The 24,149-nt window shown below is 45.8% G+C and overlaps 1 protein-coding gene across 1 annotated transcript; it reads right to left on the bottom strand.

Moving 5' to 3' along the window:
• Positions 1-3,146: 3,146 nt before the first annotated feature.
• PIAS4 (protein inhibitor of activated STAT 4) lies at positions 3,147-23,583 on the bottom strand. Its single transcript, XM_083880010.1, has 11 exons — positions 23,524-23,583; positions 20,141-20,567; positions 12,985-13,069; positions 11,439-11,480; positions 11,107-11,197; positions 10,295-10,423; positions 9,334-9,439; positions 6,860-6,933; positions 6,004-6,164; positions 4,041-4,171; positions 3,147-3,579 (listed from the first exon to the last, which is right to left on the bottom strand). The coding sequence occupies exons 1-11, from the start codon at positions 23,548-23,550 to the stop codon at positions 3,374-3,376; spliced, it is 1,479 nt and encodes a 492-aa protein (XP_083736136.1). The 5' UTR covers positions 23,551-23,583; the 3' UTR covers positions 3,147-3,373.
• Positions 23,584-24,149: the final 566 nt, after the last annotated feature.

The raw sequence follows: 24,149 nt of genomic DNA, 5'->3' as shown, positions 1-24,149 counted from the left end.
GGGATGTCCAGGGAAATCCCAAGATCCTCCTGCCATCCCTGAAAATCCCCTGGTCTCATTTTGGGGTGAGCTGGGAGTGATCCCAAGGACCCTCTGGAGATCCTGGGATGTCCAGGGAAATCCTAAGATCCTCCTGCCACCTGTGAAAATCCCCTGGTCTCGTTTTGGGGGGAGCTGGGAGTGATCCCAAGGAACCTCTGGAAGCTCCTGGTGATCCCAAAAAGGTTGGGGAGATCCTGGGGGAAGATTTTCCGTGTTGAAATCCTTGGGACCCCCTGGGAGAAGATCCTGGGGAAATCCTGAAGAGCCCAAGGAGATCCTGGAGGTCAGAAATCCCAACAAGCCGACACAAAATTAAATGTAAATCTTTCATTTTATTTAACAAACACTATAATTTGAAGAATGTGTACTGAGGGAAAGAAAAATAATTTTCTTTTTTTTTTTTTTTTTTTCGTTTTGTTTCTTTTTTTTTTTTTTTTTTTCTCTTCTCTTTACAAAACAAAGAAGAAAAAAAAAACAGGATATAAGAAAAAAAAAAAAAAAAACAACAAACCAACATATGTACAGGAAGAGCTGGCCAACTCCAACAGAAAGCACTAAAACAAGCATGGTGTTTTCCAAACAGTTGCTTGGCCTGGAAAATTTAAAAGCAATTAAATTAGAATAAAAATATTAGGAAAACAACTGGACTCTCTAAAGCTACTGTGCAGCCAGGGCCACAAGCACAGAACTTTGTACAGTAAAATTCAGTTGGGAGCTCTACCCGGGTTATTTTGTTTATTTTCAGTTGTTTTCATCCCCCTTTTCCCACCCCCACCCCCGTTTCAACCTGAAAACATATTGCTTAGAGCCAGGAAAGAGAAGGAAAAGCAAAGCCTGGGGCCAAAGGAGTGCAGGTTTCCCTGTGGGAGCAGAACCTGGAGCTGCTCCAGGTCCCCCCTGCCACACCTGGGGGGGTTTAATCCCCACTCCCCTTCACATCCCGGCTCTGGAGACAAAACCAGCCAGGCAGGGAGGGGAGAGGAGGAAAAACCCCCCTCCCACAGGGAGCCCCAAACCCATTTGGGAGATTGGGGGGGGGGTTTGGGAGAGGAGCCCCCCAAGCTGGCAGGGGACCCCTCCTCAATGTGGAGAGGGGTCTTTGCTTTTGGGCAAGTGGCCAACGAGGATTTGGGGCAGCTCTGGCTGGACCTCGGGGGCTTTTCCCTCCAGCTGGGACTGGCCATGTGTGGAATTTTCTGGAGTTGAGGGGGGAAGTGCTGGGAAAGGCACCAACACCCCTCTCTGTGCCCCCCTTGGCTGATGGGGTGAGGGATGGAGGGTTTGGGGTGCCCTGAGGGGAGGGATAAAGGAAGGATGGAGGATTTGGGGGCACTCAGAAGGGAGGGATCAAAGGAAGGAGGATTTGGGGTCTGGGGAAGGAGGGTTTGGGGTCTGGCAGTGCCCAGCAACACCAAGACCCTCGGGGGTCTCAGGGCTCAGGGCGAGCCCCCCTGCTCCTCACCCACCCCAGGGGCAGGGCCAGCTCCCTCCCGGGGTGACCCTGAGCTCCAGAGGGAAAAGCCAGCGAGGTCCAGAGCAAACCAGAGCCGGGAGGAGCCAGTGGGAACAGCAAAAAGCCGGGACAGAAACTCTCCAAGACAAAAGTCAAAAAAGGTGACGCTTCGCAAACTCAAAAAAAGCAACAACGTTTTGCCACCAAAGAGCACAGGAGGAGCTTTGGCTCTGGGGCCAAAGGCTGGGACAGAGAAGTGGAGGGGCCGGGGCGGCGGCAGCGCCCGGGCCCTGCCCTCGCACCCGCCCGGGACGGGCTCGGGACTCAAAGAAACCTGAATTGGAGTTACCGAGGTAGTTGGCTAAAAACTGAGATTCCCCCACCCGGCATTTTCTGGAAGGATCCCCCTGCCCTGCTCCTGCTCATCTGCCAGGTGTGCCCAGGTGTGGGGGTGGCCTGCAGGTCACTGTCCCCAGGCCTGGATGTGGGGGTGTCCTGCAGGTCATTGTCCCCATCCCAGGGCTGGGGATGTCCTGCAGGTCACTGTCACTGTCCCCAGGGCTGGGGGTGGCCTGGAGGTCATTGTCCCCATCCCTGGGTCTGGGGGTGTCCTGCAGGTCACTGTCCCCATCCCAGAGCTGGGCGTGGCCTGCAGGTCACTGTCCTCAGACCTGGGGGTGTCCTGCAGGTCACTGTCCCCAGGGCTGGGGGTGTCCTGCAGGTCACTGTCACTGTCCCCAGGACTGGGGGTGTCCTGCAGGTCACTGTCACTGTCCCCAGGGCTGGGGGTGTCCTGCAGGTCACTGTCCCCATCCCCAGGGCTGGGGGTGGCCTGCAGGTCACTGTCACTGTCCCCAGGGCTGGGGGTGTCCTGCAGGTCACTGTCCCCAGGGCTGGGGGTGTCCTGCAGGTCACTGTCACTGTCCCCAGGGCTGGGGGTGTCCTGCAGGTCACCGCCGCCGCCTCCAGAACCAACCTCAACGAAAAGGGAATGCGCAGCCCTTGTCAGTCTTCAAAAACACCAAAAGTTATTGCACTTCAAAAATACAACAGATCTGTGGTTCGAGCCCCCCCCCTCCCACCCCCCACCCCCCCTCCCCATGGCTTCTGCTCAACTAAAACGAGTCACTACTGCACAAACCTCTACACTTTCCCTTGGGATTAGGTTAAAATTCCAAACGTGTCTCTTTACATGAGGTGCAGAGCTGCTGGAGCTCCGAGCTAGAACAGTGCGTTTCCAACCGGGACATGTCACCCCTGGCACCCCATGCCCCCAGTCCCACCCCTACAAACCCCCCCCTCCTCAATAATCCTTGCTGGGTTAGACAATCCCACCCCCAGAGCCCTCCCCACGCCCCCCCTCCCCGCCCCGCCCCGGACTCACACGTCCAGCAAAACCTTTAGATTAATTAAGGAATGGTTAATTAACAAGAGAGGATCGAACTGCACACGGCTTTGGAGATGCAGGGGTGGGTGTCCTGGAGGTGTGCAGGGGAGCTCCCCCGATCCCGGGATCCAGGTGAGGGAGGATCCTGCCTGGCTTAAGACACTTTTCTTTACTTCAGGCTCCAGTTCAGGCTCAGGCTCTGAGTGGGGTCGTTTTCCAACCAAGAAGCAGCTCAATGGTTTTTTTGTTTTGTTTGTGTCGTGGTTATTTTTTTTTCTTTTTTTTTTTTTGATTTTTGATTTTTTTTTTTCTTTTTTTTTTTTTTTTTTTTTTCCTTTCTCGTTTTAATGAGTAATTTGGAATAGGAAAGTCACAGGAGATGAGGGGAGGGAGGGAGATGAGGTGGGAGAGGACGTTCTCCCCCTCCTCCAGTTTAATAAGCACCAGAGTATTCAAGTCTGTCCGTTGGGAATTCCGAGCCGTGGCTGCAGTCAGCAGGCAGAGACTAAACCTTTCTCGTAAGAGCAGCGTCGTTTGGGCTGGGGTCCCTCATCATCATCATCCTCCTCCTCGTCCTCCTCCTCGTCCTCCTCCGAGGATGAGCTGTCCAGTGTTAAATCCACAACGTCCGCCGGGGCTTTGCCGTTCTCGCCGGTGCCGTTGGCCGTGGGCAGGAGCCCGTTCACATCCGAGGAACCTGCGGCAGAGGAGGAGGAGCTGGAACCACTCATGGCCAGCTCAGGAAGGGTTCAACGCTCCTGGCTGCTCAGCCTGGACAAGGGAAGGCTCCAGGGGGATTTCAGAGCCATTTCCAGAGGCTAAAGGGGAGCTGGGGAGGGAGTCGGGACAAGGGATGGAGGGACAGGACACAGGGAGTGGTTTCCCGCTGCCAGAGGGAATGTTGGGGAGAAATTCTGCCTTGTGAGGGTGAGCAGGCCCTGGCACAGGGTGCCCAGAGCAGCTGTGGCTGCCCCTGGATCCCTGGAATGTCCAAGGCCAGGCTGGACAGGGCTTGGAACACCCTGGGACAGTGAAAAGTGTCCCTGCCCATGGCAGAGATGACATCGGATGATCCTGCAGGTCCCTTCCAACCCAAACCATTGTGGAATTCTGTGATTTCCCCAGGGATTTTCAGCCTTTCCCCCCAGGGAGACTCACCCAGAACCAGGATTGGGCACTGAGGGCTGCAGCTCCGCTCCTTCTCGGCTCGGATGGGGCACCAGGAGCCGTCCACCAGGTACTCGATCTCGTCTGCATCTTCACATTCTGTCAGGATCTTGGACAGGAGCCTGCAGAGGGCACAGGAGCAGCTGTCACACCCCTGGCAATGTGCAGGGCGTGTGCACTGACCCTGCATTTAAAAGGAACCTGCTGCTGGCTCCTGAGCTGACAGCCCTTGGAGTCACGGACTTTATTCCCCATAAAACCAGTGCAGGTTCTGACAGTGCAAATCCATCCCAGCCCTTCCTGCCCATGCACTCAAACCATCAACTACCAGCTTAATTAGCTGCAATTAAAGAGAGTTTTGCCTCTTCACCCAGTTTCCCAGGCACTGCTTCCAGGCAGGCAGCTGCTGCCCCATCCCACGGGACATTCCCAGGGACATTCCCAGCAAAAGGTGAGATGTGGAATTTGGATTTGGCATTAGGAACTCAGCCATCCAACAAGCTGCACTTCCCTTCTTCCTTCCTAACTTTTATTTCCCAAATCTCCACAGTAGCCACCAGAACAACATTCCTGCAACGGGAACAACGTGAAAATACACCTGGAATGATTCCAGGGAAACTGGGGACTGGCTTTGTTTCCTGTGTCCCACCATCTGCCTGGGATGTTTATCTGGAAATGCTCCTCTGCCAGGCCTCACTCCCTCCTGGACTTGAGCATTTTCCTTCAGGAGGAAGGAGAACTCCTAGTGGAAAGACTTCCAAGGTGAGGAAAACTCTGTGGTACTCCAGTGGGAGTTTCAGCTTTCCCCAGCTCCTGCAGGAATTGTTCCCACAGCCAATCCTATCTCCAGCACAGCAACCACCGAAAAGCTGACGAGGCCCTGAGGATCCCAGACCTGAGCAAGCAGCTCCCTCCCTGCTGGGGAGCCTCTGGCTCTTTCTTTCACCCAGCTGAGTGCCAGCTTCCCCCTCTCCCTTCCAGGGAATCTGGGAAGGACTTCACCCAACAGAACTGGCATCAAACCCAGCCCTGAGCAGGGACAAAAGTCTCCTGAGCCTTCCCCAGGGACATCCTGCTCCTCCTCATGCAGGATACAGGCACAGCTGATCCATGGGGGTTCCACAACCCAACCCCTCACAGCTTCCCCTTCATCTCTCCCCTGCCAGAGATCTCCAAGGAACTGGATTTTCCTGTCAGGGTTGGCCAGGGGACAAAGCAAACAGGTTATCTGTGCTGAGGCTGCTCCAGGCTTGCCTGGGAAGCCACAGCTCCTGGATCTGCCCAGGGCCCACAGAGGCAGCCTGGAATCCTCAGTGAGGCTGGGAACAGACTGCTCTGCTCACTTCCCTGTGCCAGGGGAGCTGCAGGCACCCCAAACATCACCCCAAACTCTCCCTGCTCTACAAGGAACCTGCAGTGGAGGCCAATCACACAGACATGAGGGTGGAGATCATTTCCACCAGTCCTTGGCCAGCACCACGAGGATGTTGGTGGTCCCAGCCCACAGAAAGCTCCCAGAATTTTGGGGACAACAAAGCTGCTTCCAAACTCACCCCAAAAGTGCTGCAGCCCAAGCCTGTTCCCTCCCAGCATGGAGGGGAGAGCAGAGCTAGAAAAGCAAAGTTTAGGATCTCCACTTCTGGAGATCCAAACAACTTCCAAGCACAAAACCACAAAGGAGCTGATAGAAGACATTGCTCTTATTTGGTTTTATTTAAAGTCACCAAATACAACTGTGATCCCTGCCTGAAATCCAGGTGGCTGCAGGTTGGATACACCTGGAATCATCCCCTTGCTCTAACACACCAAAACACTGAAACCAGATTATTTCACCAGCAGAAACCAGAATATTGCACCAGCAGAATAAACTTCCAAAAGTTTCAAAAGTGAACTTCAACCAAGAGCTGGATGCTGCACCTGGTGGGGAAAAGGCAGAGAGAGGTGCAAAACTCACCCATCAATGATGAGCTGGTCGTAGGGGGCAGGTTTGTCACACACAGGGCACATCCATGTGGGTTTTTTCTCGTTCATCTGTAGGTAGAAGACGGCATCAAAGCACTGCAGGTGTGCACAGGTCTCGGCCCGGCACGGCACCGACAGGCGCATCTTCACCAGCTGTGGGAGCAGAGAGACAGAGATCAGCCAGGACACCTGGCAAGGAACCCTCCCTGAGCCCCTCAGGAGGAAAAAAAAAATATTTGTGAGTTGGCAAAGCTGCCCTGGGAGTGTGATTTGGGGTCTGGACAAAATCAGAGCTGGAGCTCCTTGGTTTTGGAGCAAACTGGGAGAGTTGGGGTTTCAGTCCCTAAAGGGGCTCCAGGAGAGCTGGAGAGGGATTTGGGACAGAAAGTGGAATTCCAGGACACAGGGAATGGCTCCAATCTGGGTGGGATTTTGGGAAGGAATTCCTGGCTGTGAGGATGGGGAGGGGCTGGAATTCCCAGAGCAGCTGTGGCTGCCCCTGGAAGTGCCCAAGGCTGGAAAAGCGAAACTCCAGGGAAACCTTTGAGCTGCTTCCAGCCCCTAAAGGGACTCCAGGAGAGCTGGACAGGGATTTGGGACAAAGGATGGAGGGACAGGACACAGGGAATGCCAGAAGGAATATTGGGAAGGAATTCTGGCTGTGAAGGTGGGCAGGCCTGGCACAGGGTGCCCAGAGCAGCTGTGGCTGCCCCTGGATCCCTGGAAGTGTCCAGGATCACCTTGGGACAGTGAAAAGTGTCCCTGCATGTGGCAGGAGGTGGAACTGGATGGTTTTAAGCCCCTTTCCAACCCAAAATGCAGCTCCACGAGGCCCTGCAGGGACTCACCGGGCAGATGAGGGACACTCGGACACCGGTGGTGGCGATTTCACTGTCCGGGTCCAGGCGTAGCTTCTCTTTCACTGCAGGGAGAGCACAGGACACAACATTTAACCCCAACCCAGCCCTTGGCAACGCTGTGCAGCACAGGAGGAGCAGCTCACCCCAGCCCTGGGGTGTGTATGGATCGTTTTCCCTGCCAGGGAGGGAATGAGGATGTGGATTCAGCTCCAGCCTGGGCACGGTGGGGTTTGTTTTTATTCCCTCCTGAGCTCTGGGGCAGCAGGATGAGGGGAAATTCATTCAGTTCAGAGCAAATCCCCCCCATAAGTCAAACTGAGAGGGGAAAAACACATCTCATCCTTTTTCCATCAGGTTATCAAGCCTCCTCTCAGCACTGCAGGGCTGACACTCCTCGGCCTCTGTGCTGACCACCTCCTTTATTCCAGAACATTCCACCACCAGCAGACCCAGAGGTAACCCCAGCTCAGAGCAAGGCAGCCATGCAAAACCAGGCACAGCAGCCACCCAGCACAGAGCTGGGAAGAATCAGATGTTGGGAAAGGAGGGATCCTGCCCCTGAAAAGGAAAACCCAGAGGAGCAGCAGGGAAATCAAAGAAAGCAGCAGATGGGCAGGTCCAACATGGGCAGGTCCCTCACCAAGGTGCAAAAAAATCAACAGAACGAGCTTTGAACTGCTCCCCAAGTCCTGAGGAGGAGCTGCTGCTCCCACTGCTGTCTGCAACTGCCTCTGACACCTCCACCACCGTTTTTCTTTGGAGCAAGTCAAGCATTTCTTTTGACCTTTTCAGATCATAACAAGATGTCTCCAGACGATGAGGCTACACGCAGCTCTGCGACACCCAGCTTTAATTAGAGAGTGACTTCTCAGATGTGAAATTCCCAGGAGATTACAAGATTTGGGCTTGTTTTTCCTCACATTAGGAGCTTTTTTTCATCCAAGCTTAATTTTTTATGAAGTTCTTTGTAAGAGCCTTCTCTGTGCATCAATTACTGGGGAGATATGGGAAGGAGAATTTTTTTTTGGGATCTCCTGATTGGGGATTTTGGATCCAAAGCCGTAATCTGTCCTCAGATAATGTTCCTGTGTTAACTTTTACAGAATTCTATGCAAAGGAGGATGAGTCAGCAGGGAGATGTGACTGAAGTCAAAGGGCAGCTCCAGTGACAGGGAATTATTTGCAGAGCACACCAGAGCTAGAAAAGCAAAGTTTAGGATCTCCACTTCTGGAGATCCAAACAACTCCCAAGCATAAAACCACCAAGGAGCTGATAGAAGACATTGCTCTCATTTGGTTTTATTTAAAGTCACCAAATACAACTGTGATCCCTGCCTGAAATCCAGGTGGGTGCAGGTTGGATACACCTGGAATCATCTCCTGCCCTGGGAACTACAATCCACCTCCAAAACTGATGGGCTGAGAAGAGAAGGTTCAGTGGAGACCTCCCAACACCATTCCAGGCCCTGGAGGGGCTCCAGAGATGCTGGAAAGGGGCTCTTCATCAGGAATTGTAGTGACAGGATAAGGAAATGGCTTGAAGAGGGGGAAATTGAGGTTAAGATGGGCAGGAGAAACCTTGGGAGGGTGGGGAGGCCTTGGCAAAGGGTGCCCAGAGAAGCTGTGGCTGCTCCTGGATCCCTGGAATGTCCAAAGCCAGGCTGGACAGGGTTTGGATCACCCTGGGACAGTGGGAGGTGTCCCTGCCCATGGCAGGGGTGAACTGGATGGGATTTAAGGTTTTTCCAACCCAAATCATCCTGGGATTCCTTGACAGTTTTTCCTTGGGAAGAGTTTTCTGGGATCTGGACAGTTCTAAAGACCAGCAGGATCATCAGGTCAGTTCTCCCACACAGAACTCAACAGTGAGAAGGTTTTATCCAGCAATGTGAAAATTTGGGAATCTTCCACACTCGTGAGCTCCAAGTCAAGATTCCACCTTGGAAAGGTAAATTCCCCCTCATTTCCAGAAAGGTTTTTACAGGAGGATTTACCTGAGTGGTTTGGGATAAGCATCTCTGGGGACCATCTCTCTCTTCTCTGAAGCTCTCAAGGCATATCAAAGTGCTGCTGGTGACATCCCACTGCCACCCCAAAGGGCTCCCAGAGACTGGGGCAGCAGAGGACATTGTCACCAGGATCCCTCGCTCCAGAAATCTCCTTTGGAAATCCCGAGGCTCAATGCTGCTCACACTGACTCAGCTTGAAGGCATGAAGCCCCTTTTTTCCAGTCACAACGAACAGCGGCACGACACGGACCTGGCCCAAATCCTAAATCCAACTACAGAGCCACCAGAACCACGGGTTTGGGGTGAGCTCTCCCACACAGCTCAGCGAAGTCTGTTCAGATAAAAAGTGGGGTTTTACACAGCTGGAGGGGAAGCAGAGGTGACAATGGTGGTGTTTATTCCCCCAGCAGGCTGCACACAGGGCCCCCTCCTTTTCCCTGAGCCAACACTCACCCAGTGCTTTGCAGAGCTCGGGGTGTTTGATGCCGATGGTTTTCAACCTCTGCAGCAGCTCTGCTGAGGTCATCTGCCGCACCAGGTACAGCCCCACCGAGTAGCTCTGGGGAAGAGAGGGAGGAGAGGATGAGGAGGCTGCTTTGGGGGCTCCCTGGGCAGCTCGGGGGCTCCCTGGGCAGCTCTGGGAGCTCCCTGGGCAGCTCTGGGGGCCCCCTGGGCAGTTCTGGGGGTTCTCTGGGCAGTTTGGGGACTCCCTGGGCAGCTCTGAGGGCTCCCTGGGCAGCTCTGGGGGCTCCCTGGGCAGTTTGGGGACTCCCTGGGCAGCTCTGGGGGCTCCCTGGGCAGCTCTGGGGGCTCCCTGGGCAGTTTGGGGACTCCCTGGGCAGCTCTGGGGGCTCCCTGGGCAGTTTGGGGACTCCCTGGGCAGCTCTGGGGGCTCCCTGGGCACTCTGGGGGCTCCCTGGGCAGCTCTGGGGGTTCCCTGGGCAGTTTGGGGGCTCCCTGGGCAGCTCTGGGGGTTCTCTGGGGGCTCCCTGGGCAGCTCTGGGGGCTCCCTGGGCACTCTGGGGGCTCCCTGGGCAGCTCTGGGGGCTCCCTGGGCACTCTGGGGGCTCCCTGGGCACTCTGGGGACTCCCTGGGCAGCTCTGGGGGCTCCCTGGGCACTCTGGGGGCTCCCTGGGCAGCTCTGGGGGCTCCCTGGGCAGCTCTGGGGGCTCCCTGGGCAGTTTGGGGGCTCCCTGGGCAGCTCTGGGGGCTCCCTGGGCAGCTCTGGGGGCTCCCTGGGCAGCTCTGGGGGCTCCCTGGGCAGTTTGGGGGCTCCCTGGGCAGCTCTGGGGGCTCCCTGGGCACTCTGGGGGCTCCCTGGGCAGCTCTGGGGGCTCCCTGGGCACTCTGGGGGCTCCCTGGGCACTCTGGGGGCTCCCTGGGCAGCTCTGGGGGTTCCCTGGGGACTCTCACCTTGCCATAGTTGCCCCAGGTGACGGTGATGCGGTTGGTGGCCGCCGACAGGTACATGAGGTGGGTGAGGTTGATGGGCCTGCAGGGCCTCTTGGGTTCCACCCCGGGTTTGTTGGAGGGGTAGTAGCCCTAGAGCAGCAAGATTAAATAGAGATATTTGTCACCTTCTGATTGTTTCGCATTTTTACTGCAGCTTTTTCATGCTTGTAACAAAAATGAAGACTGATATTTTGTAAATTGTGTTCCTTCCCAAGGGGAAGGACAAATTGACGGACTTTTGGTTTCACCAGTGAGGTTGGAGAGGTGTCAACCTCATCCCCCAATTGCTGCTCAAAGTCCAAACTCTATTTAAACCCCAAATCATAATAAACTTTCTTTTTCTCTCCTCACTTCTCAACCTGATGGGTGAATGTAGTTTTTTCGTGTCATCCAGCACCAGACATTAATTTTTTTACTCAAGGTCCATCTATTGATCATCTCCATCAAATCCCACTCAGCCCCAGGTCTCAGGGATGGGAGGAAGGAACTGAATGCAGCTGTAAAGAGGATGGAGCCTTTATACAGAACAGCTCATTGACAGCACGCCTAGTCCATAAAAAATTAGCTTTATTAGCTAAAAAATTAGCTTTATTAGCTAAAAAATCAGCTTTATTAGCTTTAAAAATTAGCTTTATTAGCTATAAAAATTAGCTTTATTAGCTTTAAAAATTCGCAGTGCACTTCTATAATCTGACACTCATTAGGAAAGCAATTTTCTTCTAAATTCCGCAATTTTTTCCCCCATTTTTCCCTCCCCAGTCCCCCGTCCTCACCGGCACGGAGCAGTAGCTGTGGTTCACCTTGACGGCGATGTTGGGAGGGTACTGATCCTCCTGAGGGCAACTCGTGTCTGTGTAGCAGATTCTGGGCACAAAAAAAACACAATCCATAATATCCCAAATAATATCTGCACATCCCCAAACCCCACAGATCCCAATCCCAATCCCCATCCCTGTTCCCTCAGACTGTTTCTGCTCTAAAGTGGATTTAAGATGCTCCTGTGAGGTCCAGGAACAAAATAAATTCACTGGAAATTCTCTTTGGAGCCATGAAATCCACGTTAGAACTTGTATTCCCTCCTCCCCTGGTGTCCCCCTGTCCTCACCTGAGCACCACCTGAACCGATTTCACACCGGGTTGCAACTCCCTGGTAAATAAAAATAAAAATAAAAATTTCAAATTAATTATGTTAAAAACAATCCCCTACCCTCAAAAGAAAAATCACCCAAATCAACTGCCAGACCAAAGAATTTCAGCTGCTCCTATTTTTTTTTTTTTAAATAGATCTTTAAAAAATTACCTCACAGAACTTTATTTAAATTGCACAATTCCCCCTTGCAAATATCAGTGATCCTGTAATTATTATAATTTTTTTTTTCCTACAGCTTTTCTCTGGGTTTTTTTAAAACTCTTCAGGTGCCTTCTGGTGATTTGTGAGAATTTCTGAAAACTGGGTTTTAAGGTCAAGATTCTTTGTGTTTAATTTATTCAGCTGAAGCTGTTCATGCAAACCAAGGGATTGAATATTAAAGGAATATTTCAATCTCCATCAGGGGCTATTCCTGACAGGATTTTAACTGGAATCAGGAAACAAATGGAAGAGAAAAGAAGGGTATTTAAAATAACCAAATTTGGAGGTTTTTTTGGGTCTTTTTTTGGGGGGGTTGTTGTGTGTTTTTTTTTATTATTATTATTATTTATTTATTTTATTTTATTTTATTTTTTGGGGGGGATTGGGGGTGGGTGTTATTATTTATTTATTTATTTAATTATTTTTTTATTTTATGTTATTTTGGGGGGGGATTGGGGTGGGTGGGTTTTTTATTTATTTAATTTTTTTATTTTATTTTATTTTTTGGGGGGGATTGGGGTGGGTGTTTCTTTTTTCTATTATTTATTTATTTAATTTTTTAATTTTATTTTGGGGGGGGGATCAAGGTGGGTGTTTATTTATTTATTTATTTATTTAATTATTTTATTTTATTTTTGGGGGGGATCGGGGTGGGGTTTTTTGGGGGTTTTTTTTTGGGTTTTTTGGGTTTTTTTTTTTGTGATAGAGATAAATATTTCAAGATTTTACGTTGAATTTTGTTTTTTTTTTAAGAATTCTTCTGCATGAAGGGAGCAGGTCAGGCAAGAGAGGAAACCTCCCTTGCCTTGCACTGCCACCTCTGACTGAGGAGACTCTTTTTTAATCTCCAAAATTCCATCTAACAGAGGTCAAGGCTAAATCCTAATCCCTGATATTTCCTCAGGCAAATAAAATTCCTTTTCAGATGCAAAAACAGCCTCACACTCTGCCTTTTGAACCTGCCAAAAGGCAAAAAGGCTGCAGACACTCCTCCACCAGCCCAGCACAGGATTTAGGTCATGGATGGTGATTTCATCCCTCTTTTCCTGCCCAAATCAACCATTTCCAGGGGGAATTAGAGCAGTGAAATTTAAGGACCTGGATGGGTGAATTTGAAACTCTCACTCCCTCCCAAAACTCATTGATGTCCTCACACAAATCCTAATAAAAATAAAAAGCTTCCACAGGCAGGAATTATTGGAATTATGCAGCTGTATTTTATTTTATTTTATTTTATTTTATTTTATTTTATTTTATTTATTTTCTTGAATTGTTAATACCCAGTGAGGAGGAGAAATACCTGGAATTTCTGATCAGCTCCACCTGCCTCGGTGTTAATGCAAAAATACACGGACTTTCCTGGAGCTTCTCATTATTCTGTGGAACTGAGGAGAGAAGAGAGAAAAAATGTGAAAAATGTCCATCAAAGTGAGAAAAGCAGTTCAGAGCACGAGGTGATTGTTTTGCTCTGTTTATCTCCCAAGTCTGGTTCTCTCCCACACCCCAAAATTCCAATTTTTTTCACCTGTTTTGGTAATTTTGATTTGATTTAGAGCTTTGCTCATAGAACCATCACAGGCTTTGGATTTAATTTTTCTCTTTTTTTAGAATGATTTGTTTTAATTTTTCTCTTTTTTTTTAATAATTTGTTTTATTATTTTTCTTTCTTATTCTTCAAATAATTCAAGAGCCATCGTGTCACCACATCTTCAAAAAGCCCAAAAAAGAGACCTGAACATGACACAAAAAACCCAAAAATCAACCAGAATAAGCAGCAAAAAAAAAAAGAAAACAACTCCAACAACAACAACAATAAAAAGATTAGGTGAGATAATAAAAAAGCAACAGAAAAATCAGCTGGAAGAGACAAAACAGGATTTCCAAAGGCCTGACCTCCCAAGTCTGGTTCTCTCCCACACCCCAAAATTCCAATTTTTTTTCACCTGTTTTGGTAATTTTGATTTGATTTAGAGCTTTGCTCATAGAACCATCACAGGCTTTGGAGTTAATTTTTCTCCTTTTTTTTAAATTATTTGTTTTATTATTTTTTCTTTCTTATTCTTCAAATAATTCAAGAGCCATCGTGTCACCACATCCTCAAAAAGCTCAAAAAAGAGACCAGAACCTGACACAAAAAACCCCAAAAATCAACCAGACTGAGCAGGAAAAAAAAAAGAAAACAACCCCAACAAGAAAAAGATTAGGTGAGATAATAAAAAAGCAACACAAAAAGCAGCTGGAAGAGACAAAACAGGATTTCCAAAGGCCTGACCTCCCAAGTCTGGTTCTCTCCCACACCCCAAAATTCCAATTTTTTCACCTGTTTTGGTAATTCTGATTTGATTTAGAGCTTTGCTCATTGTTCAGTAGAACCATCAGAGGCTTTGGATTTATTTTTTCTCTTTTTTTTTTTAAATTATTTGTTTTATTATTTTTTCTTTCTTATTCTTCAAATAATTCAAGAGCCATCGTGTCACCACATCCTCAAAAAGCCCAAAAAAGAGACCTGAACATGACACAAAAAACCCCAAAAATCAACCAGAATAAGCAGCAAAAAAAAAAGAAAACAACTCCAACAACAACAACAATAAAAGATTAGGTGAGATAATAAAAAAGCAACACAAAAAGCAGCTGGAAGAGACAAAACAGGATTTCCAATGGCCTGAGCTCCCAAGTCTGGTTCTCTCCCACACCCCAAAATTCCAATTTTTCACCTGTTTTGGTAATTTTGATTTGATTTAGAGCTTTGCTCATAGAACCATCACAGGCTTTGGAGTTAATTTTTCTCTTTTTTTTTAAATTATTTATTATTTTTTCTTTCCATCTCTCAAATAATTCAAGAGCCATCAGCTCACCCCACCAGTGGTCACCACATCCTCAAAAAGCCCAAAAAAGAGACCTGAACTTGACACAAAAAACCCAAAAATCAACCAGAATAAGCAGCAAAAAAAAAAAGAAAACAACCCCAACAACAACGACAATAAAAAGATTAGGTGAGATAATAAAAAAGCAACACAAAAAGCAGCTGGAAGAGACAAAACAGGATTTCCAAAGGCCTGACCTTGAGGGTGGGACAGCAATTCACCCTCAGAGAGATTTAACAAGAATTCAGAATTAACTCTGCTGATAAATTTAATTTCAAGTGTGTTTTAATGTGGGGGAAATGAAGTTTTGTGGGGAAAATGAAGTTTTGAGACGTGAGAAACTTTGTTTCAACCTTCTCTTCAATCCAAATATTTTTTATTTTCGGTTTTTGTGGCTCTGAGCTGCTGAAAGTCACGGGAGGAAAATAAAAGAGGAAGTGTTAAAATAACTTTTTTAAAAATTATTTAGTGAGAATTGGGTGTTCTGTTTGCACTGCAGGGTTAGTCAAAGATAAAATGAGTTCAGGAAGTAGGAAAAAGTGAATTTTTTTGTATGAAAAATAGGAAATAAAGGGAGGATAAAACCTCAGCAGCTTTTGGAAGATTTGGTGACAATTTGAGTCCTTTTTCTGCTTTAAAAATGCAAATGGAGGTTGAAAAAAATAAAAATTAAACTAAGATTCTTCACTGAACTTTTGTTTAATTGCAGTTTCTGTCCAAAATATCTCCTGACAAAAACCAGCAGAAAATAAAACATCTCATCAGGTGTTTTTAGCAAGTTGGTGATGGACAAGGACAACAATAAAAAGAAATTTTTAATGTTTCTGATTAAAAAAATGCCCATAAAAAATTGTTCAGCCACACAAAGACAAAGCAAAACTGATTTGGAGAAGTGAGGAGTTGTTCATGATTTATTTTGTGTTTATAGATCAGTTCATTCTCCCTTTATACCCTTCCTTTAGATATTTATATATTTATATATTTATATATTTATATATAAATATAAAAATACATAAAATATATATCTATATATAATTATATAGAAATATATTTATATATAAATACAAAAATATCTAAAATATTTATATATTTATATAAAAATATACTTTTATATATCTATATATTCACATAAAAATATAAATTTAAATAGTTATATAAATATAAAAAATATATTTTGTATATTTATATATAAATATAAAAATATAAAATAGTTATATATTTATATAAAAATTATATATTTATAATAAAATATAAAAATATAAAAATATTAATATTTACATAAAGTATTTATATTTATATAAGAATATAAAAGTTATTTTAATATATCTACATTTTTATATAATATATAAAAATATATTTTATATTCATATATTTACATATATAAATATAAAAATATATAAAATAGATATAAAATACTTCGATGTTTATATACTTATATAAAAATATAAAAAATTATTTTTATATATTTATATAAAAATATAGATTTATTTATATAAAATATATAAATTATATATTCATATATTTATATATAAACATACTTACATATTTTTATACATAAAAATTAAATTTCTACTGGAAAAAAAACCCCAAAACAAGGAGGAATTTTGCAGATCCACCTGAGATCAGAAATCTGATCGTGACCCCAAAAAAAACCTCCCAAACCAACAGAAAAATCCCCCAAAACCTCCTGAGGGCCCAGCCTGGCCCAGGGGAGGTGTCACCTACCACCAGGAAAATCTGAATTTAATGAACCTTCACTCCTGGCCTGATCCAGGAGACACTTAATGACACCTGGGGATAAAATCTGGGAATCCCAGCGAGGGGATCCAGGCTCTCTGCACTTTGGAAATTTATGTTTTTTACGGAAATTTGTTTTTTTCTTCAAAATCCCCACATTGGAATTGCTGACTGAAACACATTGAACACTGAATTATTCACAATTCTAATGTTGGAGTTTGACTCTGTGACCATTCACTTGTTTGGAAATTTATGTTTTATTTTGGAAATTTGTTTTTTTTCTTCAAAATCCTCACATTGGAATTGCTGACTGAGACACATTGAACACTGAATTATACACAATTATCAGTTGTTTGGAAATTTATGGTTTTTTTGAAATTTGTTTTTTTTCTTCAAAATCCCCACATTGGAATTACTGATTGAGACACATTGAACACTGAATTATACACAATTTGATTGGAAATTTATGGGTTTTTTTGGAAATTTGGTTTTTTTTTTCAAAATCCCCACATTGAAATTGCTGACTGAGACACATTGAACACTGAATTAAACCATTCTAATGTTGGACTTTGACTCTGTCACCACTCACTTGTTTGGAAATTTATGGGTTTTTTTGGAAATTTGTTTTTTTTCTTCAAAATCCTCACATTGAAATTATTGACTGAGACACATTGAACACTGAATTATACACAATTATCAGTTGTTTGGAAATTTATGGGTTTTTTTTGGAAATTTGTTTTTTTTCTTCAAAATCCCCCCATTGGAATTACTGACTGAGACACATTGAACACTGAATTATACACAATTTGATTGGAAATTTATGGTTTTTTTGGAAATTTGTTTTTTCTTCAAAATCCCCACATTGAAATTGCTGACTGAGACACATTTACTTGTTTGGAAATTTATGTTTTTTTTGGAAATTTGGTTTTTTCTTCAAAATCTCCACACTGAATTTGCTGACTGAGACACATTGAACACTGAATTATTCACAATTCTAATATTGGACTTTGTCACCACTCAGTTATTTTGTCACACCATTCAAATAAAATAAAATAAAATAAAATTAATCCTTTTTTTTTTTTTTCTTTTTGTTTCTACACAATCAAATCTTCATCTATTTTTATTTTTATTTTTTTTATTTATTTCCTCTCCAAGCCACAATAAATATCTTTTCCCAGCTCAAGCTGTGGAATGATTTAGGAGAGAATTTTGACATCACCACATGAATTTATAAACAAAACTCATCTGGACACTGAATTTTCTACCACAATATTCTATTTAACATCAATTAACAATATTCAAATTAAAATAATGAAAAATCAGCCTCCACACCCCAAAAAAAAATTCTCTTTTTCCAGTTTTACCCCTCAAAACACACAAGAATCTGTGACAAGCACAAAAAAAAAATCAAAAATACAATTTGAGGTGTTGGCACCCTTTTTTATCCACAAGATGCTTCATGTCAGGGATTTTTTTTTTCAGTTGAAAACCTTAAAAAGTTGAAAATTCTCCCTTTTTCCAGCATTTTCTGTGTATAAAAAAGCCACTTTCCCTCTTTTTTCAGCTGTTTTTTAAACACTGGCAAAATCAGAAATAAATATTCCTCTGGAGAGAGAGGAGGGGTCTCACCTCAGGACTTTAGAGAAAAAAAACTGATTTTTTTTTACCAACAAAAATATTGAAACCTTGAAGATTTTAAGGCTTTAGACACACAATTTTAGAGAAAATACAGAATTTTTTTTAATCATTAAAAACGTTGAAACCTTAAGATTTTAAGGCTTTAGACACACAATTTTAGAGAAAACCCAGATTATTTTTTTTTTAATTAATAAAACCACTGAAACCTTGAAAATTTAAGATTTTAAGGCTTTAGAGTATTGTAATATTACTATAATTGGGAATATAATAATATTATTATAATTGGGAATATAGTAATATTACCAAAATTGGGAATAGAATAATATTATTATAATTGAGATATAGTAACATTATCATAATTGGGAATATAATAATATGACCATAAATGGGAATATATTAATATTATCATAATTAGGAATACAGTAATATTACCAAAATTGGGAATATAGTAATATTACCAAAATTGGGAATAGAATAATATTATTATAATTGGGAATATAATAATATTATTATAATTGGGAATATAGTAATATTATCAAAATTGGGAATAGAATAATATTATTATAATTGGAATATAGTAATATTATGAAAATTGGGAATAGAATAATATTATTATAATTGGAATATAATAATATTACCAAAATTGGGAATATAATAATATTATAATTGGGAATAGAATAATATTATTATAATTGGGAATACACGTAGGGCAATATGGAGGATTTAGAGTGTAGGATAAATCCTTCACCACATTTTTCTTCATGGTTTTGGGTGGGTTTTTTTTCTAATAAGGTGAAAAGGTCCAAATGGCAGAGCTTTGGTATTTGGTTAGAGAATCCCAGAATGTGTAGGGTGGGAGAAACCTTCAAAATCAGCAAGTTCAACCCAACTCTGACACCTCGACTAAACCCTGGCATCCAGTAAAATATCTTTTTTTAAACATATCCAGAGATTGTGATTCCACCACCTCCCTGAGCAGAATATTCCAGTGTTTAATCTCTCCTTCTATGAAAAATTTCTGTCTAATATTCAACCTCGACACAGCCTGAGATTGGGCTGAGAGTTACTGGGCTAAAAGTAAAAATAATATAGTTGTTGTCTGGTGATTGGAGAGTTTGTGGTTTAGAAGACTTTGGAAAGAGGTGACCCCAAAAAACTTGGAAAGAGATGGCACCCCAAAGATCTCAGAAAGAGGTGACCCCAAACACCTTGGGAAGAGGTGACACCCCCAAACACCTTGGAAAGAGGTCAGCTCCACTTTGGAAAGAGGTGACCCCAAACACTTGGGAAAGGAGTGACCCCAAAAACCTTGGGAAGAGGTCACCCTCAAAAACCTTGGAAAAAGGTAATCCCAAAGACCTTGGAAAGAGGTGACACCCCAAAGACCTCGGGAAGAGGTGACACCAAACACCTTGGGAAGAGGTTTCCCTCAAACACCTTGGGAAGAGATCAGCTCCAAACACCTCGGAAAGAGGTCAACCCAAAGACCTTGGGAAGAGGTGACCCCCAAAAACCTCAGAAAGAAGTGACCCCAAACACCTTGGAAAGAGGTGACACCCCAAAGACCTTGGAAAGAGGTGACCCTCAAATACCTTGGGAAGAGATCACCCCCAAACACATTGGGAAAGAGGTGCCCCCAAAAACCTTGGGAAGAGGTGACACCCAAACATTTTGGAAAGAGGTGACCCCTAAAGACCTTGGGTAAAGGCCATCCCCAAAATCCTTAGAAGAAGTCACCTCCAAAGACCTCGGAAAGAGGTGACCCCAAACACCTTGGAAAGAGATCACCCCAAACACTTTGGAGATCACCTCAAACACCTTGGAAAGAGGTGACACCCCAAAGACTTTATAAAGTGGTGACCCCAAACACCTTGGGAAGAGATGACCCCAAAAAACCTTGGAAATCGGTGACCCCAAAATCCTTGGAAAGAGGTCACCCCAAACACTTTGAAAAGAGGTGACCCCCAAAGTCCTTGGAACGAGGTCACCCCAAAAGACCTTGGAAAGAGGTGACTCCTAAACACCTTGGAAAGAGATCAGATCCAAACACCTTGGAAAGAGATCACCCTCCAACACCTTGGAAAGAGGTCACCCTCAAATACCTTGGAAAGAGGTCACCCCAAACACTTTGGAGACCACCTCAAACACCTTGAAAAGAAGTCACCCCTAAACACCTCAAAAACACACCACCAACCAACAAAAACCCCCCAAACTCACCTAACTCTGTAGGCTTCAACAACTCATCCAACGTTGTGTAAAACGGCAACTTGACCAAACGAACCTCCGGCTTGGTGGCCACTTTGGGGGGCAACCTGCCCAGTCCGTTCAGGTATTTCCCGTAGAGCGCCGGGTAATCGATGCTGGCGGCCGGCAGAGTCCGGGGCACGGCGCTGCCGCGCTCGTACGACGAGTGCAGGGCCACAGTCTCTGCCCTGTGTGGTGCTGTCGGAGCCACCTCGGAGCTTTTCTTGTTGTACCTGGTCTCGTAGAGCTCCTTGATCTTCTTGAACACCTCGGGGCTGCAGTCGAACTGGACCAGCTGCAAAGCTCGCGTGACGAGCTCGTGTTTTAGTCCGCTTTTACTCCTGCCAACAAAACCCAGCAACATCTGAAGATCTGAGACTCGGAAACTCATCACCATGTTCTGGGGGATAAAAAATTAAAAGATGTTCTCATAGTTATAAGAGGCAAAAAAACAAAGGTGCAGTTCTCACTTTATAAGATGTTTTAAAAAAACCCCCAAAACCCGCTGGTGGCGCCTGATTTTTGATTCCCGGTTTTTTTGTTTGATGCAGAAATCACCCACTGAAATATCACCTAAACCATCAGCAAAGTCACTCAAAAATCACTTTAAAAATCCTCAAAACAGCTCAGCTGGAAGCAGGAGAGACCTCAAAGATCTAAACTAAGAGGTTTCACTTGTGGAAGAGCTCATGGGCTGCTGGTGCCTGTTTTTGGTGCCCATTTCTTGTTTGGTTCTCATTTCTTGCATTGAACACAAATGCAGAGATCACCCACAAAACCATCAGCAAAGTCACTCAAAAATCACTTTTAAAATCCTCAAAACAGCTCAGCTGGAAGCAGGAGAGACCTCAAAGATCTAAATCAAGAAATCTCACTTGTGGAAGAGCTCATGGGCTGCTGATTTTGGTGCCCATTTCTTGTTTGGTTCCCATTTCTTGCACTGAACACAAATGCAGAGATCACCCACTGAAATATCACCTAAAGTGACAAAATCACCAGCAAAGTCACTCGAAAATCATTTTAACAATCCTCAAAACAGCTCAGCTGGGAGCAGGAGAGACCTCAAAGATCTAAACCAAGAGGTGTCCCTGAGGTGTCCAAAATTCCCAGAGAAATGTGGAAAATTTAATCCCAAATGGTCTCAGTGCAAGGCACAGGATAAAAATCACTTTGACTGGGTGAGGGTGAGTCAGTCCTGGATTTCTGGATGGGAAAACCCTTCCAGAATCCTCCCTGCAGCCTCAGGATCTTTTAAAAAAACAACATATTTTAGGGAATAAAAGAATATTGAGATTATTAAAGAGAGCAGAGTGTTCCCTGGAGAACAACAGCAAACATTTCTCTGTGATCCCAGCCAGGAGCTGCCTGAATTATCAATTTCAGTGTCTGATAAGGAGCAAAAACCAGCTCAGCCTTCCAAAATTCCTTCTCTGTGGCAGTTCAGGCCTGTAAATCTCAGCAGAGTCAAAGGCCACAAGGCAATTTCTCATTAAAAAAGGAATTATTTCTGTTAAACTCAGAGCATTTCAGTGCCCTGAACACCAAACTGCCTTAAAATGGCAAAAAAAACCACTTTATAAAGTTGGAAAATTCAAGATATTCCACATATATTCACTCTCCATATCCTTCTTGGTTTGTGGGGAATATGAGAAATCAAGAAGAAACCCCACAAAAAAAAAAAGCAACAAAGATCCAGTAGATCTTCCCAAACCTCCATCCCATTTTTGAATTAATAATTTTTAAAAAAGGCATAAAATACAATGTAACAATCTTATCTTTTCCTGGAATAAATCAGCTACAGATTATACATATATATATATATATATATATATATATATGTATGTATGTATATATATAAAATAAATATATTATATATGTATTATGTATATATATATATTTTTTTAAAAAATATATATAAGATATATTTAAGAAAGCTACAAGTGTTTCCAGACACATTTCACAGCCACTTTGGGCTGTGTGGGAATTAAATGAGAGAGGAAAAAAAAATGCCATTTGATTTTTCTCCTTTTTTTTTTCCCCTTACATATGTCATTTAATCTAAAAACCCAAAAGCTGTTGTGTCACTGTCTGGGAGTCGTGATGAGTCCCAAAATATCCCTGATGAGGGGAAAAAAAATAAAAAAATAAAGATGTTTAATTGCCAAAAAATCAAAGAATTTCAGAGCTTTGGGTTCATGGTGCTGCTCCACCTGTGAAACCCTTTGTGCCTCAATTTTTCTTTGACTAAAAAAAACCAAATCAAGGATCATTAAGGTTGGAAAAAGACCTCCAAGATCATCAAGGCTGATCAAATCCCACCAGGATTGTAGGAAATGGAGAGAGCTTTGCTCTGCCCCGAGGGATTTGAAGATAAAAGGTGCATTTGGAAAGATAAATTCATCAAGGAGGAGGCACTGGGGTATCCCAGGAGCAAAACAGGAATTCCTCCAGCACCTCACCCAGGACTCTGAGGGTGGGAAGAGGAGCTGGAGCCCAGAATTTCAATTTTTAAGGGAATTAATGATGAGATTTGAGCAGCGACACCACAACAAACCCCAGAGAAAGCAAAAGCGAGGGCTCGATTTGTGCGAGCAGGGAAGGGAAGCACATAGATTGTGGGGATTCCCAACAATTCCCAAAATTCCTGGGTGTTTTTCCCTTCAGGAACCCAAATGTGGGATGGCTCAAACCCCACTAAAAACCTCTGGGGTGACAAGGATGTCAGGAAAGCTCATTTTCCCCTCTGGAATTAAAGAGAGAAGGCAAAGCCCCTTCCAAAATAAACCCTCCAGCCCTGGGGTCGCTTCCTTGGGAAACATTCCCGGGAGCGCCGTTGCTCCTTTAACGCCCCCAGCACCGGCTGCTCGCGGTTCTCACACCGGCATCACTGAAAACCTCCCGGTGCCGTCCCCCCCGAGGCACAAACAGCTCCACAAACACAACTCCCAAGGGCGGATTTGCTTCACTTCATCCCCCGAGGGGATGGAGCCAGCCCTGCCCCCGGCAGAGCCGGTGCCGACCCCCGCCCGCCGGACAGCTCCGCACCCAGCCCCGCACCGGGGGCGGGGGCAGCACCAGCGAGCTTTAATCCCGGCAATTAGCAAGGGAAACCCGGCGTGAGGGAGAACGGGCAGCACCGGGAGCCGGTTCGGCCACCCGGGAGGTCCAGCGGGGGCTGCGGCCCTGAGGCCGGGGCGGGGCAGTCTCTGAGGTAAAAATCTAAGAGGGCGGCCCCGGAGCGCCGCCCCCGCGGTTCAGAGCGCCGCCCTCCGCCGTGTGTCTCTCTCCGGGAGCCGACCGGTTGCCGGGCCGGGTCCCCCCGCGGGCGGGGGCGGCGGCGCCGCTTTTCCCCTCACCTTCGCCTCCACCAGCTCCGCCGCCATCTTGGGCCTCCAGCGTCCACCGCGCCGGGCGCCGCCGCCGGCTCACGTGACCAGACGCGCGCCGGGGGTGGGGAAGGAGGGGGCGGGGCCCGCCCGCGCGCGCCCCGGGCGCTGACCAATCGGCGAGCGCGCTGCCCTCAGGCCACGCCCCCTCCTTCCCGTAGCCACGCCCCCTCCCTACAAACCACGCCCCCTCAACCAGAGCCACGCCCCGCCAGGCCACGCCTCCTCCCCTCAGGGAGTCTTAAAGGGGCCGCGCTGCTTAAACCGGGAGCGCACCGGGAAGATAACGGCGGTGGCGGGGATTGGAGCGGCGGGAGCGGGGAGGGAGGAGGCCCCTGCGAGCTCTGTGGGAGGGGGGAGTGGGTGGGTGCTGCCCCCCAAGATGGCGGCAGGTGGGTGCCCCCAGGGCAGGGCAGGGCCCGGTGGGCTCGGCCTGAGGCTCCCCCGCTGTCCCCGGTGAGGATGGGGAGCGATGAGGGGGCTGCGAGCTCGGGGAGAGGAGGGCTGGGGCAGGGAGGGCTGGGGAGGGGGAATCTCCTGGCCAAAATTCTCTCCATGGCATTGACATCCCATAAACCTTCCACCCCTTGTACCCA

Source organism: Zosterops lateralis, assembly GCF_965231275.1.
Source record: "Zosterops lateralis genome assembly, chromosome: 29".
Classification (NCBI taxonomy): domain Eukaryota; kingdom Metazoa; phylum Chordata; class Aves; order Passeriformes; family Zosteropidae; genus Zosterops; species Zosterops lateralis.
This window is presented reverse-complemented; position numbering and strand designations above follow the sequence as displayed.